Source organism: Artemia sp. Qi Xiang Cuo, chromosome 13 (assembly GCF_049724085.1).
Source record: "Artemia sp. Qi Xiang Cuo chromosome 13, ASM4972408v1, whole genome shotgun sequence".
Lineage (NCBI taxonomy): Eukaryota > Metazoa > Arthropoda > Branchiopoda > Anostraca > Artemiidae > Artemia > Artemia sp. Qi Xiang Cuo.
The window spans coordinates 13,829,730-13,847,221 of NC_142806.1; the positions used below are offsets into that span (position 1 = coordinate 13,829,730).

The window sequence follows — 17,492 nt, forward strand, 5'->3', positions numbered from 1 at the left end:
GTTCAGGGACAGAGATGAAGGTGGTTTGGTAAAGGAAAAAAGTCCTATATTATCTTTTACGAGGGAAGATATATCTTTGGAAAGTGCGACCCAAGGGTGTGGGTCAAATTTGTAGAATAAGAGGAGTGGTCATTAGAGCCGGGTTGTTCTTTCCAACACGTCAGCTTCGAGTGTTGGGATTATTATTAGAGATATCTTTTACTAGAGGTAAAAACCATAATAAGAAATCTTGTCTCTGATTTATCAATTATAAAACTACGCCTAAAACTAGAACATAGCTCAACTCACCAAATTACATACGAAATTCATTAATGGCACCGTAGGCTGGTATGATTATACCCTTGTACAAAATTATGACAATAGTTTAGCTTGGCATAAGACTCATCTAGAATCACTTTACTTTATTTAACTACTTTCCTAGAATTTTAGTGCAAGTGACTCAGAACTATACCTAGAAAATTATATCTTTTTTCTTTTCTAGTAACTAGGTGATCAAAAATCATATTAGAAAATTATGAGAGTAATAAATTACCAATTAGGCCTAAATGCACAAAAACTTCGTTCAAAACCAATATCAGACACGCGCTTAATTTGCAAATTCATTTGAATCAGAATTAAATTTTGTCAAATTGTATTTTCGTTCTTTTCAAGCCTGCGTTTAAATTATACTGAAAAATTACCAAAATTATTAATTTCCAGACAAGCGAAAAAGAGCATGTTCAAATCCAAAGTCATAAATCCGCACAAATTACAAATTCCTTTGACTCAGAAGCTTACCCTGGTACATTACATATTTTTCTTTTCAATTAACTGGTTGTGCATAATTTAATAACATTTTACCAAAATAATATATTAGTGCATAAATGCAAAAAAAAATTATGTACAAAACCAAAATCATGAATGCTTATAAAGTAGTAAATTCATCTAACTCACCACCATACCCTGGCAAATTATATCTGTTTTTCTTTTCAAGTAGCTGGGTGTGTATAAATTATTAGAAAATTACCAAATCCTAAATTACCTTATCAATGCGCAAAAATCATTTCAAAACCAAATGACAAATGTGCATAAGTTAGAACATTCATGTGACTTAGCACCATACCTTGGCAAATTACATCGTTCTATCTTTTCAAGTAACTGGCTGTGTATAAATTACATAATAAAATTAGCACAATCATAAATTACAGTATAAATACACAAAAACTATGTTCAAAACCAAAAATGAAAATGTGCTAATTTATGAGCAAATTACACCTTTCTATCTTTTCAAGTAACTGGCTCTGCGTCAATTACATAAGAAAAATTACCAGAATCATAAATTACTGTATAAACACAAAAAAATGTTCACAACCAAAATCATAAATGCGCATAAATTAGTATTTTTTTGTGGCTATGGCTCATACATACCTGTATGGCTCAATCTGCGCTTAAATATATTAGAAAATTAGAACAATTTATTTTTATTGCATAAATGCGCAAATGTAATTTTCGAAACCATTATAATAAATTGCGTTAGTAAATTCATTAGAAAAATAGAAGAAGACTAATGAGCTTAATAAACTTACCGAAAAAGAAGAGTCAGTGAATTCAGGTGAGATGATCTCTGAAATAGGGAATGTTACTCCCATGATAATAAGCATCTTTGCATACAATGCACTAAGCACCATAATGAAACTGTTGCTGCAATTCAGATAATTAAATAAAATACAAATTTATTCTGAAATGATTGACATTGAAGCAAAGTGCTACCCAAGCATTAAATTAAAAACAATCATGATTTGATTTTTAAAACTTCACTAGAAATAACAACTTTAGTACCATAGCCTTATAGTTGTAAATGCTATTTAGTTGAATATAGCCAGCAATTTTGTGCTGAAGTAGGGGAGTGACAATATGTGAGAGAGGTCACAAACATCGTGTCTGCTAAAATATATCAAAAAAGTACTCGAGAAACATAATACTAAAGACATTTGACGTGTGAAATTAAGAAGAACTACAATGAGAAGAAATTAAAAAGATCTTATCGTTAAAATATATAGGCTATTCTATCTTTATAAGTGAGCAAAATTGTTTATTTATTCCTTTATTTGTTTTTTACTTGAAAATGGTTCCATATTTTTTTCGAAAAAATTTGTATCCTGAGATATTCTGGCAAAAAAACAGAAAAAAAATATATAGATAGGTCAGAAGTTTAACAAACTTAATTTTAAAGCCTTAATTTTAGAAAAAAAAATATTTATGTGAGTGACGTCATTTTTAGGACATCAGTATTGCAATGAAGTTTTCTGCCTATGTAATTTTTAATTGAACTTTCAAGTATCTTAATTTTTTTCAATAAATGCTATTTTGTCTCGTAAATTAAAATTTCTCAGTTCTAGATCTCTAAAGCTACTATGTAAACTGCTAAAATATTTTAGGTTTTTCATCAAAAATTAAATTTTTTTAATTGAAACTAGAGAAAAACTTGCACATTTTTCAAGAACTTTTATTTTCTGTTAGGTTAAATTCACTTATAGGGTGAAAAGAGAGATACCAGCAAGCTTCAACGTAACAAAATATGAATTTCATGAAATCGAATTACGGGAACTACATCTATGACACATGAAATATTACAAAAGGAACATGGCTCAGTATCAGATAACAATATCTTAATTCTCAGTTCTGAATCTTAAAAATTATTATTTAAACTGCAAAAATATTTATGGTCTCTCATCACAAATTAACTTTTTTAATTGAGACTAGAGAAATACCTGAAAATGTTCAAAGAAGTTTTATTTTCTATTAGTTTAAATATAGTCATAGCATAAAAGAGAGATACGACAGAATAAACTCCAGTAAAATTACAGTTTTCAACGCAACAAAATGAACCTAATGAAATCGGAATACCGGAAGTACATCGTTGACGTATGAAACATTAGAAAAGAAACACTGCAAACTATAAAATATCATGTGTAATTAGTCTGTTTGCAAAAGGAATTTTAAGTTGTTCCATGATGTCCAGGAGACAAATCCGGATTGCAGCGGTAGCTAGCAACCTAGTAAGAGACGATCAGGTCCAATGTTAAGAACTATAAAAGCCTATAACTCCTAAAAAAAGAGTCAGATCAAAACAAAAAGTACACCATTAGAACCGCCTTGTCCGCAACCCCTATATAGAAAACTTTCATTCCCATGGCTTGAACAGCAGGGGAAGTATATTGGCTTGAAAATCAAGAAAAGTGGCAGCTACTACAGCATTCTGCCTAAACGGCATCTTTTGTTTTTCTTTTTTCTTTTTTTCCACAGATAGCTTGGCACTGAAACATCGTAGAGAGTTGTTCAATGGCTCATTTTAAAGAAAATTAATGGGGTTAAAAACCTTCTGTAATTGAAACCAATTGTTTTGAAAATAGAATAAATTATCTTACGAAAAACTGCAAATTTCATATTAAAGATTGATTAATGACGTCATAATCATATTACAGTAATGAACAAACTTCCAGCCCATAGTAACTAAAATAAGATTATAATTTCATGTTAAAGATTGATCAATGATGTCATAATCGTAGGTTGTAGCCAGGTCGTCTCTTACTATTCCAATTAAGAAAAAGCCATAGACTTTTCCTGTTTGTATTACATTACATAAAAAGACGATCATTGGCATATCATCATCAAAACCATACATATTGGATCTTTGAACTAAGTTAAAAAAATGGCTATCTAAAATTTTTTATAGGACTACGTTTGGGGGAGGGGGCCTGTAGGAAGGGGGGCTATTTTCCCTCCAATCTTTTTGGTCCCTTAAAAAGGGCACTACACAATTTGAACAAAGTAGACCAACAAACGTGAAAGGACCAATCTGAGTAGCTAAGATAAAGGGTATTGAAAAAAATCTAAAGTAATGACAAAGGAATAGTACGATGTAATATTGTATATGTATCTCATTATGAATAAGTCTTATCTTAAAATGAAGAACAAATATATACAGTCAGAATGCTTCCGTCAACGAAAATTACAACAAGTCAAAAACCAAACTGAAGAGCAAAGAAAGATCTGGTTCGAAGATAAGCGGTAGAAAGAATTAAAACTATTAAAAAACCAAAGTGAAGAACAAAGAAATACAAGGCAAAGAGATTTACCACAGCGAGAACAACGAAATTTGCGGTTCAAAGATAAGTGGCAGTGAGAATTACAAGCAATAACGAAAAATCGAGTATCAGAACGTTTAAAAAATGGAGTGAAAACAGAATTGTGCTGTTAGAAGACAAGTGACAGAAAAAATCAGAAAGAGCCAAAAATGGAAGTGAAATAGAGTAACGCCATCACAATCTTCGACGCTAACAAAATTAGGCACAAAACCTAGTAAAAATATATAAAGATGCCATAAACTACGCAACTGTTGATTACAAGTCATTAGAACCCTTCAATTTTCTATTTGTCCCCTGGGGAGTCCTCAATTTCCCAAAGGAAAGGGCAGCACACAAAGCTGACTCATTTGGAGGCAGTCACTTACAATGAGAATCAATATATACAAACCTACCACATGTCGAGTGCCAGGGCCGGACTTCGAAATTGGCTATATAGTTTTTTTTTCTTAACTGGTATATTGACATTTCTGGTCACTAAAACGATCAAAAAAGGTCAAAACTTTAATGAAGAATTTATATTTATCCAATGGTGGTTGTATCGATTCTATGATGACGCCCTAACATAAAGAAGAGGCTTACACTGTCTGCGGTTACAAGATAAGTGATAATGAGAATCAATATATAAAAGCCTGTTGTATAGCTATGCCAGGACCCGGCTTAGTAATTGCCAATATAGTTTTGTTCTTCTTAAAACTGGCAAATTGACATTTTTGGCCACAAGAAATATCTAAAGAGGCCACAACTTTAAGAAAGAATTCGCATCTCTCCCAGGGTGACTGTATCGAACCTATACTGACGTCATGACATGTAGAAAAGGCTCAAAGTGTCTGCGGTTAGAATACAAGCGACAATGAGAATCCATATATAGAAGCCTACCGAGTGCTGGGGTACTAACGTTAAATAGGCATTTATAACGGAAAATACATAAAACGTTCAAATATTTTTTTCAGTAGTTTTATATAAAAAGGAAATTCAGACAAATTTAGGGGAAGATGAAAAATTGTGCCAGAAGGGAGAGGCTGAATTTTCGAATTGCTTACATTTTATGATCGATTATTGTGTCTGCCAAAAAATGGCAATAGAAATTAATTGGAATTATAATCAAACGCCTGCACAATGTATACACAAGAGGGAAAAAACGAAATAAGTATTTTTATTATTTTCCAATACAGAAAAACTGGGAAGTTCTTTTTACATCCGTCATTGTTATGTATGCCATATTTGTCTTTACCATATTTTTGAGAAAAAAAAACAGAGGACACAAGGGAAATTACCATATCAGCTTCGAAGTTTATTGCCATTTCAATGTCAAATATTAAACTGTGTCAAGGACTGCTTAGGTTATATTCGCACACCCCATCAAAACAATATCATCAACTTATAATTATTGAAGATGTTAGAGTTTATTAAACCACTTACTCTTTTTATAAGGAATTTCCTCACTCACAATTCATTACGATAATAAGTTGAAATGGAACCAGAATTAAAGCAAAACTAAATCCCAACAGAGAAACAAAAATGACATTATTTCGAAGATACAGATGATGAACATTTTAAAAGCTGAAATACGTAATAAACATTTTAACATCACAAACCATTTATACATAAATTCAATACGTTATTTCAGTATATATAATACGTAATGAATATTTTATATCACAAGTTTTTTTTGCTAAGACACTCATTGACTAGAAACGTATAAACAAACATTTTAATTAAAATATGTTGTGTTCGTAACTATTTTATAAATCTTTACTTGTTTATAAACTAGCAGGATCAATAATAACTTCCGAATATAGCTTCTTTTTATATAGATTCTATAAATATTATTTGTATAATTATTTTATATTATGTTATTTATACTATTTTTCACAATATCATATTATAAATTACTTTAAGATATAGATATAGCTAAATTGATAAGTATCATATTCTGTGGGAAGATTCGCGCAATTCAATGTTGTAAATCTGATAATAGGCTGCATCTAAATTCACTGGAGCCCAATGATTGCCTGCGGGCCATACCTTTGTCATTTCTTGAATAAGATATGTTAAAATATCATAAAAATTAGATTAGTAGCATTGTAGTTACTTACAGATAAATTTCCTATTAAAAAATTACTCATTTTCACTTACTCTCCAGCCAATTGGCTCGCTTTTGCATCTTTTGGTCTTAAAGCTCGTAAAAGTCCAATTTGCTTGCGCTGGTAAAAAGATGCTTTAGACTTTACTTTACTTTACATAATGAAATTATTATCTAAATAATATTAAGTTATTATCTATCTAAATATATACATTTAGTATTACATTTAGTAATTCGTCAAAGTTTCTAACACGGGTACATAGAGGTGTTAGTCGATACAGTAAAGTACACAAAAAGAAGATTATTCAATTTTGACGTTTATAAGCGATTTTTAACCACATAATCAAACAGTTCATGGTAACAAAATGTAAATAAGCAGTCCATGCCAAGAGTAGTAAAAAAAAAAACAAATTTTTGTAAGTTTTGATAAAAAGAAGCGTTTGACGTTGCAATACTGTAAATAAAGAGAATATTATTATAATTACTAAGTTATTGACAACATACCCCTTTTAGATAGTGGAGTTTTGTTTGACGTTTATTCAAGTTTCTTACGCTGGTAAAAAGAATACTTTTCGACGTTTATCCAAGTTGCTAAACCTGGTAAAAAGAGATGTTTGATGTTACAGGTACTGTATACAAAGAGAAGATTATTAAATTTTGACCTTTATAAGTGATTTCTAACGATATAAACAAACAGTTTGTGGTAGTAAAACGTAAATAAAAAGCAGTCCATGCCAAGAGTAATTAAGCAAAATTGAATTTTATATTAAAAGGCATATAAAACAAACCTGATTTGCATGCTGAATTCCAAAAACATAAAATTTAAAAGTTAGAAAGTTACATTTCAAAATTTATTATTAGATGAAAATTTGCATTATTTCCAAAAAAAAAGATTCCTCTGAAAAAGAAGGCAGATCTTGATAAAATCACATAAGTAAGTTCATTATGCCCAAGAACCCCATAACTGATGTTTCAAGTTTTATTTGCAAAAACACCAAATTTCAAATTTATTTCCGAGAAACTTGATAAAAGGTATTTATTTTTTGTTTTCCAAGGACGTCTCATGTGGATGAAAGTTCCAAGTTTTAGGGGCTGCTTCCAGGAATGAAAGGGGTTGAAGAAAAACTTGGTCCCATTTGGTGCCAAAACCCGATTAAAGGTTCGGAATGATCTGGTGTGGGAGGAGGGAAAGGCTCACCAGTTTCTAACCATCTTATACTCTCTAATCGTCATAAACATGAATTAAGACAATGCAAACTCTGCTCGTCGCAATTTGTATATAAGTTTTTTACAGTACAAAATTCTTCACAATAGTGAAAATCTTACTATTATGCTAGATAGTGATGACATTTTTCTAGTGGAGTGCATTCAGTTGAAGAATCCAACTTTGGACGCTTCGACCTTAAATCTTAAGTTCAAGCCTCTCATTCTCGGTTTGTAGCAAAGGGAAAAACTCACTATTTTGCTGGATATCACAGTTAAATCCAGAATGCTGTTAGTTGATTTTATGGGTCACTTTTGGATGTATTGTAAAATTGTTCATGGTAGTTTGTTCATTTAAGCGGTAAATGAAGAGCCTCATTCGTCATTAGAAACCAAAACTCTGAAATAAAGAATTTCCATAGTATTATCAGAGGCAACGCTATAGCGTTGCCTGTATTAAAGACTATACGGTTCCAATGTTTTATTATTTATCATTATTTTTTCCAGAGAAACTTCATATCGATGGTGTCGTCGCATAAACTTCAAAGTGGGCTCATTTGTTCGGAAATCGGAATTCTTATGACTTTTTTAAGAGTCAAAAGTTATCGGAGGGCAAATTGCCCCGCCCATGCCCTTTTTTACCCAAATACATCAGATAAAAATTTTGATACAGCCATTTTGTTATAAAATAATTCAAAAATTATATAAAACATATCCGGGATCAACACACCCCCCAGGGCCTGGGAGCAGGCTTTGTAAGTTATGCCCTGGGGGCATATATGGTTCTTATGGAATGGATGCTCGCATAAACTTCGGAGAGGGCTCATTTAATTGAAAATTAAAAGTTCTAGTTCACTTTTTAAGAGTCAAAAGAGATCGGAGGGCAACTACCCTCCCCCCACGCCTTTTCCCCAAATACATCCGATAAAATTTTGAGACAGCCATTTTGTTAAAAACAGTTCAAAGGTCATATAATGAAAATTCTGTGGTCGATACAACCCCCCAGGGCCCGAGGACAGGCGTTGTAAATTATGCCCTGAGGGAATATATGGTTCTTGTAGAAGGAATGCTCGTTTAAACTTCAGAGAGGGCTCGTTTGATTGTAAAATGAAGTTCTAGTTCACTTTTTAAGAGCCAAAAGAGATCAGAGGGCAACTAGCTCCCCCACCCCCTTTTTCCTCCGAATACATTGATAAAGATTTTGAGATAGCCATTTTGTTCAAAACAGTTCAAAGATCATATATCTAAAACTTCGGAATCAACAAAACCCCCCAGGGCCCGGAAGCAGGCGTTGTAAGTTATGTCATATATTGTTATATGGGGGCATATATTGTTCTTGTATGAAGGATGCTCGTATAAACTTCAGAGATTGTTCATTTGATTGGAAATTGAAAGTTATAATTAACTTTTTAAGAGAAAAAAGAGATTGGAGGGCTACTAGCCTTCACGCCCTTTTTCCCCAAACCCGTCTGATAAAAATTTTTAAATAGACATTTTTTTAAAAATGGCTAAAAAATCAGAATATAAGAACTCGGGGGGTCGAAACAACCGGGGGGCAAATGTTTTAAGTTACACCTCGGGGGCATATAAGGTTTTTATGTAAGGGGAGGTCGTATAAACTCCAGAGGTGGATCATGTGATTAGAAATTGGAAGTTCTAGATACTTTTTTAGAGTCAAAACGAATTGGAGGGCATCTCCCCCCCCCATAGACCCTCTTTTTCCCAGATTCACCCGATAAAAATTTTGATATTGCCAAGTTGTTTGAAACAGTCCAACGATTAGATAAAAAAAAGTATAGGGTCAATATAACTCCGCCAGAGCCCCCGAGAAGGGCTATAACTTAAACCCTGATGGCATATAAAGCTTTTATGTAAAAATTGGTCATAAGAACCTCGGAGGGAAGTCAAATGATTAGAAATTGAAAGTTCCATTTCCCCTTTTCAGAGTCAAAAATGATCCAATGGCAACTATCCCCCCCATCGCCCCTCAACCTTCTTTTCCCAAATACATCCGATGAAATTTTATTATATAGGCATTTTGTTCAAAATAGACCAAATATCATATAACAAAGCCTCCAGGGATACCACTGCTCAACAGAACCTGGGGGCTAGTGTTGTAAATTCTGCCCCATGGGTATATAAGGTTTTTATAGAAGGGATGGTAGCATAAACTTCCGAGGGGGCTCATTTGATTGTAAATCTGAATTTCTAGTGCCCTTTTTAAGAATCAAAAGTGAACGACGGGCAACTAGACCCTCCCCCCCCTAAGGCCCTTTTTTCATAAATTGCATCTGATCAAGATTTTGAGATAGCCATTTTGTTCAAAATAGTTTAAAGATCAAATAACAAAAACTCAGGGGTCAACACACCCGCAAAAGCCTGGGGGAAGTGCTGTAAGTTATGCCCCGGGGGCAGGTAAGGTTTTATGTAAGGGGTTAGGTAAGATGTTTTGCAGTCATATAAACATCAGAGGTGGCTCATTTTATTGGAAATTGAAATTTCTATTTACCTATTTAAGAGTCATCAAAAGTGATTGGCGAACATATACCTTTTTTCCCCCAAGTGAATCCGATCAAGATTTGAAGATAGCCATTTTGTTTAAAATAGTCCAACAATCAGATGACAAAACTTCGGGGTCAACATAGGCCCCCCTCCCCCCCCAAAAAAACCTCCGGAGGGAGCCCATTCGATTGGAAATCAGAAGTTATAGTGCCCTTTTTAGGAGTAAAAAGTGATTGGAGGACAAAGAGGTCCAACGCCCTTTTCCCCCCAATCCATCCAATAGAAAATGTAATGTTAGTTAAAGGATTAGATAACGAAAACTCTGGGGAGAAACAACCCCCCAGGACCCAGGGGCAGGCGTTGTAAGTTATGCCCAGGGGTATATATGGTTTTTATAGAAGGGCTCCTCGTATAAACTTTAGAAGAGGTTCATTTGATTGGAAATTGAAATTTCTATGTCACTTTTTAAGATTTCAAAAGAGATCGGAGGTCAACTATCCCCCAGCCCCAAGCCCTTTTCCTCCAAATCCATCCAATAAAAAGTTTTGAGATTAATATAAAAATTTGAGCCATTTTATTGAAAATAGTTCAAACATCAGATAATAAACTCCAGCGTTGACCAAACGCCCCAGAGCCTTTTATGGCAAGCGTTTTAAGTTATCATCCGGGGGTATATAAGGTTTTGTGTAGGAGCGGTTGAATAGAGTTCAGAAGCAGGTCATTTGATTGGAAATTTAAAGTTAGAGTTACCTTTTTAAGAGTCAAAAGTGATCGTAAGATATCTACCCCCCCCCCCCCCAACACCCTCTTTTTCTTAAGTGCTTCCGATGGATTTGAGATAGCCATTATCCTCGAAATGGTCAAACAATCAATAACAAAAACTTCGGGGTCATCATACCCTCCGGAGCGCGGAGGAACTAAGGGTTGTAACTTGTGCCCAGGGGGTATATAAGGTTTTATGACAGAGGTGGTCTTATAAACTTTTGGAGGGGATTCAAATGATTAGATATTAAAAGTTCTAACTCCCTTTTTAAGAGTCAAAAGTGATTTGATTCTAATGATCCCCCCCTCACAGCCCTATTTTTCCCAAATACGTCCGATCGTATTCTTTTTATAGCAATTTTGTTCAAAATTGACCAAAAATCATGCAACTAAAAATTCCAGGGATAACACAGCCCACCCCACAGCCCAAAGAATGTTTTGTAAGTTGTGCCCCGGTGCATATAAGGTTTTTATGGAAGGGATGGTAGTATAAACTTCAGAGGGAGCTCATTCGATTGTAAGTTAGAATTTCCAGTGCCCGTTTTAAGATTCAAAAGTGATCGGAGGGCAACTAACCCCCAAGGCCCTTTTTTCCCCAAACACATCTAATCAAAATTTTGAGATAGCCATATTTTACAAAATAGTTTAAGGATAAAATAACAAAAACTCTGGGTATGAAACAACCCCCCAGAGCCAGTAGGCAAGTATTGTAAGTTATGCACCGGGGCATACAAGGTTTTTATGTAAGGGGTAGTCGTATTAACTTCAGGGGTGGCTCTTTTGATAGAAAATTGAAAGTTCTAATTAACTTTTTAAGAATCCAAAGTGAAAAAAGGGCATCTACCCCCCCCCCCCCCCTTACACACACCCTCTTTTCTCCAAACGCATTCAATCAAAATTTTTAGATAGTCATTTTTTGAAACAGTCCAACAATCAGATAACAGAAACTTTGAATTCAATATAAACCCCTCTTAAGAGCCCGGGGGAAGGGTTGTAAATTATTCCTTTAGGCATATAAGATTTTTATGGAATAGATAAACTTCAGAGGGGACTCAAATTACTAGAAATTTAAAGTTCTGGTTCCCTTTTTGAGAGTCCAGAGTAATCTTATGGCAGCTGGCCCCCCCCTTCCAACCGCCTTTTCAGCAATTACGTCCGATCATATTTCTTAGATTTTCATTTTGTCCAAAATAGACCAAAGACCATATGATAAGAACTTCGGGGTTTACACAGCCCAATAGAACCCGGGGGCAAGTGTTGTAAATTATGCACCAGGGGTTTTTATGGAAGGAATGATCTTATAAATTCGTCGGGGGCTCATTCTACTTAAAATTGAAAGTTCTAGTTTCCTTTTTAAGAATCAAAAGGAACCAGAGGGCTTTTAGACCTCCTGCCTTTTTACCCCAAATCAATCCGATCGGATTTTAGAGATAGCCATTTTGTTAAAGTAAGTCAAAAGATCATATAACAAAAACTCCGGGGTCAACACAACCCGCCAGAGCCCTGGGGCAAGTGTTTTATGTGATATTGGAGGGGGAAGCATATAAGGTTCTTACGCGAGAGTTAGTAGAAAGGCCTCATGAGCTCCCACGATGACCACGTGGTTTATGGTTTTCTCACTGAGAATGAAAAAACATTAATTTTCTCACTTGGAAAAACAGGAATTTTCTCACTTTGATGGATGTTTTCATGGACGGTTATGTGTGTTGGTCAATTTATTTGATGTTTTTAATGGATGGTTATGTGTAATTCAATGTGGATTTTAAAGTACTAGATAGGTTACAACTTCTGTTCTGATCAAAATGACTATATAAGAAATTTGATCGGACACATTTGAGGAAAAAGGGTTGGTGGGGGGATTGTGGGCTAGTTGCCATGGGATCTCTTTTGACTTTTAAAAAGGGAACTAGAACTTTGAATTTCTAATCCCCCCCCAAGTTTATACGACCACCTTTCCCATAAAACCTTATATGCACCCCGGGGCACAAGTTACAACCCTTGGTTCCCCCAATTTCAAGGGGGGGGTATTTTCATTCTGAAGTTTTGTTATCTGATCGTTGGACTATTTCAAAGAAAATGTCTATATCAAATTGATCGGAGGCATTTAAGTAAAAGAGGGTGTACAGGGGGAGGGAATAGATACTCTCCGATCACTTTTGACTCTTAAAAATGTAACTGGAACTTGTAATTTCTAATCAATATGCGCTACCTCTGAAGTTCATACGACCAAATCTTACATACAAACCTTATATGCCCCCGGGGCATAACTTGAAACACTTGCCACTGGGCTCTGGGGGTTCTGTCGACCCCAAAGTTCTTGCTGTTCGATGACTGAACTATTTTCAATAAAATGGCTATCTCAAAATTTTTATCAGATGGGTTTGGGGAAAAAAGGGCGTGGGGCGGCTAGTTGACCACCGATGTCTTTTGACTCTTAAAAAGTGAACTAGAATTTTCAATTTCAAATCAAATGAACCCCTTCTGAAGTTTATACGAGCAGCCCATCCATAAAAAAAAATATATGCCCCCAGGGCATAACTTAGAACGCCTACCCCTGGGCCCTGGGGGTTTGTGTCGACCCCGGAGTTTTGTTATCTTATTTTTGAACAATGTTTAAGTTTTATCGGATTTATTTGCCATCAGATCAATTTTGACTTGTAATGGGAACCAGAACCTTTAATTTCTAACCATTTTAGTCCCCTTCGAAGTTTATACAACCACTTCTTCCATAAGAACCTTATCTGCCCCGGGGCATAAGTTACAACCTTTCCCCCGGGTGGGGGGGGGGGTATGTTGACCCTAAAGTTTTTGTCATCTGATTGTTGGACTATTTCAAACAAAATAGCTGTCTCAATATTTTGATCAGATGTATTTGGGGAAAAGAGGGTATAGGGAGGGGGTATATGACCACCGATTACTTTTGATGACTCTTAAAAAGGTAACTCGAACCTTCAATTTCCAATCAAATGAGCCACCTGATGTTTATGCGACCACCCCTTACATAAAACCTTATCGGCCCCCGCATAACTTAAAACACTTCCACCCGTACTCTGGGAGGTTTTCTCGAACCCTGAGTTTTTTTATTTGATTTTTAAACTATTTTGAACACAATGGCTATCTCAAGCTCTCTATCGGATGCATTTGGAGGAAAAGGGCCTTAGGGGGGGGGGGGGCTAGTTGCCCTTCAATCACTCTTGACTGTTAAAATATGTTCTATAAATTCCGATTTACAGTCAAATGAGCCACTGTCGAAGTTATACAACCATCCCTTCCATACAAACCTTATGTGCCCCCGGCACATAATTTACAACACTTGCCCCCGGGGTCTTGGGGGCTGTGTTCTACGTAAAGTTTTTGTTATATGATCTTTAGTCTATTCTGAACAAAAGGGCTATATTAGAAATTTGATCAGACGCATTTGGGAAAAAGAGGGCTTAGGGGGGGGGGAGACTAGTTGCAATCTAGAATCTAGTAGCAATTACTTATATTCGAATATTTAATTTTGCATCTGGAATCCCCTCCTTGACGGGAAAGGAAAGTATAAGAATATGAATGGAAATTAAAAAGAAAGAGAAGGAAGAATCCTGTAAAAAAATAATAAATAACCTACAAATACAGGAAGATATGTTTAGAAATTACAACCGGATATTTCTCAGCGGGAAAGCGAAATATGAAAAGAAAGAGAAGAAAGAAACATGTAAAAAAAAAAAAAATCTACAAATATAGGAAGATATATTTAGAAATTATAACCGGATATTTCTCAGCGGGAAAGCAAAATATAAAAAGGAAGAGAAGAAAGGAACATGTAAAAAAATAATTAATAACCTACAAATATAGTTAAATATATTTAGAAATTACAACCGGATATTTATCGGCGGGAAGGCAAAATATAAAAAGAAAGAGAAGAAAGAAACCTGTAAAAAAAATAATAAACAACGTACAAATATAGGAAAATGTATTTAGAAATTACAACCGGATATTTCTTGATGGAAAAGCAAAATATAAAATGAAATAAAATTAGACCCCCTCAAATGACGTCTTAGCGCTAACTTTCGTCCCTCCAAGCCACTAGCTTGTTTTACATACATGCTTCATGTGTACTTATACCTATTGCAATGCCCTTTGCGAATCAACGAAATACAGCTGAAAGCGTGATATATCAGTTTACACTATTTTCTTTCAATATCCAAACCTTGCTTCAATACAGACACAGTATATATAATTAGCAGTATGATCTTTCCCTATCTCACCCATTATAAAAACCCGGACCGAGGTGCGAGTGCTCCAGAGAACGTATAAACATAAGCGACATTAGATCTTTTCACGGGTGGCATAACAGACAATGGACTACCAAACGTTGCAAGTCTCGGTATAAATGTATGAGCAGTCCACTACATAAGGAGACATGTTAAGAAAACAATTCTTACTTCATAATATGCAAACTAATCCTAGTTAACATCCTAGAACCTTTACCATTACTTCTTTCACTGTTGTACGATTTTTTTTTTTAACAAAGCTATGAAAATAAACATAGATTTGACTACAATTATCCTTTTTCAAATAGTCTTTATAAGTCAAACACCATCACTGCCATCTGCCAAAAAGATATTAATAGGCAAATAGTGATAAATTAGTTTAGATTAGCTAGATGACTCTTGGGTATTTGTTTTATAAACGATTTTCAAGACTTGGAGAATCGACACAAATTATTGTAAAATGTACGTGAAAAACTGGAAATACAGTGAATGTGTTAAACTAGTACAAATAGGTTAACTAGTATTATTTTGCATATTATGAAATAAGAGCTGTTTTCTGAACATGCCTCCTTATGTAGTGAACTGCTCATACATTTACAGCCAAGTCTCTTTTAGTTGATGTATTGTCACAATTATTATTGACACTATTTATTCTGCCATTTTCTTTTTTGTTTCACTCTTTGTGAGGCATTTTTAGCTCTAGTTCTTTTTTTGTTTCGAGTTCTCAGTTTGATTTCTTTTTTTACACAAGCCTTTTTTATAGTTGTTAATTCTTTCTTTCATTTATTATGATCTTTGACTTTCCTGACGCTTGTGATCATATTTTTATTTTAAAACTATTTGACTTAAACTAAACTTAATATCGTTTATCAATAAAGTATTATCTAGCTATCTATTTATCTAGCAATTGGTGTTTTTGAAGAAACGGTTGACCAACTAGGGACAGAAGAAACAATCAAACAGTTCGTGGTAACGAACTGTAAGTAAGGAGCGACCCGGCTCAATGGTAACCAAACCTCTAAAAAACGGAATTTTGATACCAATGGATACATCAAAAGAATCAGATTTTAATTCTGATTTCAAATTTATAAGTTTTATCAAGTTTAATTTTACCTAACAAAAGTTACGCGCCTGAGAAAATTTGGCTGATTTTAAAAAAGGGGGAAAGACCCCCTAAAAGTTATAGAACATTAATGAAAATCACACCATTATATTCAGCGTATCAGAGAACCCTACTTTATAGGTTTCAAGCTCCTATCTACAAAAATGTGGAATTTTCCATTTTTTGCCAGAAGAAAGATCCCGGATGCGTGTTTATTTTTTTTTTTTTTTTTTTTTTTTTTCCCAGGGGGGATTTTATCGACCCAGTGGTCCTAGAATATCTTGGGAGGGCTCATTGGAACGGAAATTAAAATTTCTAGTGCGCTTTTTAAGCGACCAAAAAAAGGAGGGCAGCAAGGCCCCCTCCCACGCTCATTTTTTTCCCAAAGTCACCCGATCAAAATTTTGAGATAATCATTTTGTTCAGCATGGTCAAAAATATTATAAATATGTCTTTTAGGATGACTATCCCTCAAAGCCCCCAGGAGGAGGGTTAAAAGTTATGAAATTTGCCCAATGTTAACATATAGTATTGGTTAATGGGAAGTATACATACGTTTTCAGGGGGAATTTTTTCTTTGTAGTGGGGGATGGGGGTGTGTCGTGGGTTATATGGGAGGATCTTTTCGTGAAGGAAGTTCTCATGGGGGAAGGGATATTGCTATGAAGGGGGCGCCGGATTTCCCATCATTATTTTTAAGAAAATCAGAAAATAAATATAAAAAAACAAATTTTTCAACTGAAAGTAAGGAGCAACATCAAAACTTAAAACGAACAAAAAAATATTAGCCATATTATTGGGTTCACCTTCTAGTCAAAGCCTCGCCCTTTAAGCCAAAAATGTTTTGTACTTTTATAAGAGCTATTTATTCTAATTAACGGCCTTTGAGATTAAGGGGTCATTATTAAAGAATTAGAACACAATTTGAGCTTTAGCGTAAAGAACGAAGCATTGACTAGGGGGCAAACCCCCTAATAAACGTAATAATAACATACGAATATAGAAGTTCGATACGTAAGTTAATTTGTAAGTTACGTATATTTATTACTAATAAAAACATTCGTAAATTAAATTAAAAAAGTTTCGAGAAAGCTATTTAACCAAATACATATAATTAATATGCAAATTTTGTTTTGATTATTCATGTACGATGAGCCAAAATCAAAACCTGCATTAATTAAAAAACGTTCACAAATGAAATAAAAAAAAACCAGTTTTTTTTAACTGAAAGTAAGGAACGACGTTAAAACTTAAAACGAACAGAAATTATTCCGTATATGAAAGGGGCTGTCCCCTCCTCAACGCCTCGCTCTTTACGCTAAAGTTTGACTTTATCATATCTCAATTTTTTTAAACAATAAAATTTTGTTTTAATTGCAAATTTTTTTAATTAACTTTTACGAAATTCACACCATCAGATTCAGCTTATCAACGAACATTATTAAAGAAGCTTCAAA

The 17,492-nt window shown here is 34.4% G+C and overlaps 1 protein-coding gene across 1 annotated transcript in view; it reads right to left on the reverse strand.

Moving 5' to 3' along the window:
- The window catches only part of LOC148944986 (proton channel OtopLc-like), a 104,814-nt gene extending 98,462 nt beyond the window's left edge, over positions 1–6,352 (reverse strand). The window contains exons 1-2 of the mRNA XM_089099192.1: positions 6,264–6,352; positions 1,566–1,680 (exon numbers count right to left, since the gene is read on the reverse strand). Coding sequence (XP_088955318.1) covers positions 1,566–1,667 — 102 coding nt within the window. The 5' untranslated portion in view covers positions 1,668–1,680; positions 6,264–6,352. The remainder of the gene's footprint in view (positions 1–1,565; positions 1,681–6,263) is intronic.
- Positions 6,353–17,492: the final 11,140 nt, after the last annotated feature.